Source organism: Mesoplodon bidens (assembly GCF_964165515.1).
Source record: "Mesoplodon bidens genome assembly, chromosome: 8".
Classification (NCBI taxonomy): Eukaryota; Metazoa; Chordata; class Mammalia; order Artiodactyla; family Ziphiidae; genus Mesoplodon; species Mesoplodon bidens.
The window spans coordinates 112,829,383-112,833,039 of record NC_138165.1 but is presented as its reverse complement, the minus strand read 5'-3'; the positions used below and the strand labels follow the sequence as shown (position 1 = coordinate 112,833,039).

Sequence of the window (3,657 nt, the reverse complement as noted above, 5' to 3'; positions counted from 1 at the left end):
GTTGGGTGGAGTACTGGAGCCGGGAGAGGGGCCCAGGGGATTACAGGGCTCAGGAGGGACTCGGGAGCTGCTTCTCTGGCCTCTGACATCAGTGGCGCCATTCGCAGTGGTCAAGGGCCTCCGTTGTCCACGGCACCAAGTGCAAAATCGAGTCCTGAAGCCAAGTGCCTACAGGAGACACAGCTGTGGATGACCAGGCAGCTGCCATCACAGCCCCTTAGTGGGAATAAGGAGTAAAGACTGTTGGGTTGGCTGGTAGCTTCTAAGTGTGCTGGAGGATTTGGGAAAAGGAAGTGATGAGCACAGAGCTTAAAATTCCCAGCCAGGGGCAAACAGAGAACCAGAAAGCGTCTGTGCTGTGCAGAAAAGCCCCTCAGACAGGCCTGCCCGCGAGGCGGGCCCCGGGCTGGGAGCTCCCGGGAGGGTGCCCAGCCCCCTCGTGGAGCAGAGGGCCTCACGGCCCCTGAACGTTTGTGCCCAGTGAGGTCGTGCGGAGTGCCGCTCCCTCCTGGGAGTCTGGACCCTTCACCAGGCACAGGTGCCCGCGACCACTCCCGGGAAGAGCCCCAGGTGCCGTGTCTCTGACGGGCTGCCCGGGGAGACAGCACCTCACGGTCGTCATGGCTGGTGGCGGGGAGCAAAGCATGTCATGGGAGGGGGGGGGGCTCTGGAAGCTCACGCCTGGTCCCCGACTTGTCCCTGCACCCCTTGCTTTTACTGATGTTTCTTTGCATCCTTTCTCTGTCCTGAATCCAGCTGTGAGCACGGCCTCTGCTGAATCCTGGGGGGCCCCCTAGCGAAACTGGGAGAGGTTTTGGGGACCCCGACACAGTTACCAAGCGCCCACCTGAGGACCCCAGCTCAGCTTCCCTAAAAGAATTTCTCTCTTGGAGGCACAGGGTCCGACTTCTGAAAATAAAACCCAAAGTTCAGCCTGGTGTGTGGCCGCCTCACAGGCAGGTGGAACAGGTGACTCTAGGGTCCCATCTCTGAAAGTCGGGGCATTTTCGGGGGGAAGAATAGCCCCTCCTCACTTGGGTGGGGACGTGTGAGCAGATTCTGGTGGAGCCGGGGACTCGAACCCCTAAATTCTTCTGGGGCTTCTTTGCCAGAAGACATCCTTCCTGCGCATCTGGGGGCTAGTCCCCTCACACCTGAGTAACCTGTAATGGTCACCTGCTAAGTAGCTGTCTTGCGTGGCGACAGACTTAATCACTGCTTATAAGCCAGAAGGCGCCAGTCTGGAGATGGGACATCAGGCTGGAAACCCTCGCTTCCTGCCTGTCACTCTGCTCAACGGTGACCTGTCGGCGGGGGCTGCTGACCCAGGGCTGCTATTGGCTCCCCGAGGGTCCCGTCCTGCCTGCCTGTCCCTGGGGCAGCTCTGTGATTACCCTGTTCCCACAAGGGGGGCATCGCAGCCTCAGTGTCAGACTTAGAATGTCTTTCTCTCCTGGTAGAAAGGAAATAGGGTTTATTTTGAGTACCAATGTTGAATTCAATCCTAAAAATCTTAGGCCTGTGCAAATATGTTTTTCTCCCAATTTGATCTTTGGATCAGATTCCCAAAAGTGGACTCCTGGGAGTTGGCTGCCAGCAGGGTCACAGAAGCCCTCAGTCCTCTGGGCGGGGATGAAATATTCAGTTTGAAGGTTCACGGAGGTGACGTCTGCCCCTTGTCCCTGGCCTTTTATAAAGAGGAGCCTGTGCGCTGGCAGCAGATGCCCGTCAGGCTACACGGCTGGGGGACAGCAGCTGCAAGGTAACCTCTGGGGAGGGCAGATGCGGGGGGGGGGACATTCCTTAATAGTTAAATTAAATAAGGCCAACTGATTCTGCCTCAGGGGGTTAGCCTCAGAAGAATGGTTTGAAGCCACTGAAATTGAAATTGTCATGAAAACACTGGCAACTTCTCTTTTCACCAGAGCTGTTTTCCCAGGAGTGGCCCACCTGTGGGTGGTGGTCCGAGGGGTGGGTGGGCTCACCTGTCCGGGTTCCTCGTGCTGCAGGTGGACCTGAGCACCATCGGTCGGTGGGGGACAGGCCTGGGGAAGATGAAGACCTGCCTGGTGCCCGGGCTGGCCCTCTGCCTCCTGCTGGGACCTCTGGCAGGTGAGGGGCTGCCTGTCCTCCTGTACTGTCCTGTCTAGGCACTGGGGTACCGGTGGGTGGTGAGGTCCTTCCTGGGGGGCCTCTGGGGTGACTTCTCTCCCTTCCCTCACAGGGGCCAAGCCGGTGCAGGAGGAAGGAGGTACCGTATTGCTTTCCCGGTTCTGGTCTCACGTGTCTGGGGGGCGGTGGGGGAAGAAGAGTGGCCGGGTGGGAGCTGGCCTCCGGTCCAGAGCAGGGGAAGTGGGAGCCCCGGGTCAGGTGGAGGTTGAGCCGCACAGGCAGAGGGACTGCAGCCTCTTCCCTGGGCCCTGTCCTCCAGCCACCGGGGACACACCAGGCAGGAGAGACCCTCTGAGCCCCCGTGGACCCCAGCATTCTCGCCTCAGGCCCTAGTCCCACCTTGGTGCAGAGCATCCGGACTCCAAGGCTGGGGGCCGCGGTGTCCTCCGAATCCCACCATGGCCATTCAGTCCGCTCAGTGTCTGCAGGAGGGGCCAGGCTCCGCCCTTCTCCCCTCCTCCGTCCCCCAGGCCAGGAGTCCTGAGGGGCAGGGCTGGTGTTACCCGCAGCTGCTCCTCGGCTGGCCAGGCTCAGCGCCTCTGCGCAGGTCCGTGTGGGTCAGCCCCTGAGCAGCGCTGTCCTCCCTCCAGACCCCTACGCGGAGCTGCCGGCCATGCCCTACTGGCCTTTCTCTACATCCGACTTCTGGAACTACGTGCAGCACTTCCAGGCCCTCGGGGCCTATCCCCAGCTGGAGGACATGGCCCGCACCTTCTTCGCCCACTTCCCGCTGGGGACCACCCTGGGCTTCCATGTCCCCTACAGGGAGGAGTGAGCATCCGGGGCAGGGGGCCCCCCACCCCGTGGGAGTCGGGCCGGCCTCGTCCTGAATAAACTCCTGACTTGAACGCACGACGCACGTGGTGGTCTTCTTGGTTTTCTTTGGAGAAGCATCTCCATTCTGCTCCACTTACTCTCTCATCTGACAGATCAGCCTGGCCCCTCCGGACCATCAGGGAACACTTCTAAGAAAGGCCTGTGCATGGTTTCTGTCCACAGAGCACCCATTGCGACTCCCCCTGTCCTCACACTGACCCTAGGAGGATCCCCGGGGTGTAGGTGGGGAAACTGAGGCAAGCAGACACCAGGTAACCGCCTGGCTTGTTGGCGGGACCCAGGTCTCATCCAGGCAGCTGCGCCCCAGGAACCCCCTCCTTGGCCACCGAGCTGGAAAGCAGGCAGACCCACAGTGGCCTCCCTGGGCTGGGTGCCCTTCCGGGGCTCCACCCCTCACGCTCAACTCACACCAGGGCAGCTGGTCTGTGGGGATCACTGGGTGCCTGGGCGCTGGGTCTGCAGGCAGAAGGGCCCCCAAAACATGACCACCAGCAGTGTAGATGCGGGGACTTTGGGGGAGTGGGGCTGCCTGCCCTGGGCACAGCCAGGGAGCATGAGCTTCGGGCCACACCACATCAGATGGTGAAGAAATCGGTTTAATGGGTTTCAACCTGCTTTTTTAAAAAAATAAAATAATAGAAAATACTT

General features: G+C 60.4%; 1 protein-coding gene across 1 annotated transcript; it reads left to right on the top strand.

Annotated features, from left to right (window-relative positions):
* Positions 1-2,051: 2,051 nt before the first annotated feature.
* OTOS (otospiralin) lies at positions 2,052-2,947 on the top strand (the record flags this gene model as incomplete). The annotated part of the gene is made up of 3 exons (XM_081243200.1): positions 2,052-2,112; positions 2,225-2,251; positions 2,763-2,947. Exons 1-3 carry the CDS (start codon positions 2,055-2,057, stop codon positions 2,945-2,947), a joined length of 270 nt encoding a protein of 89 aa, XP_081099326.1. The 5' UTR covers positions 2,052-2,054.
* Between the last annotated feature and the right edge of the window lie 710 nt (positions 2,948-3,657).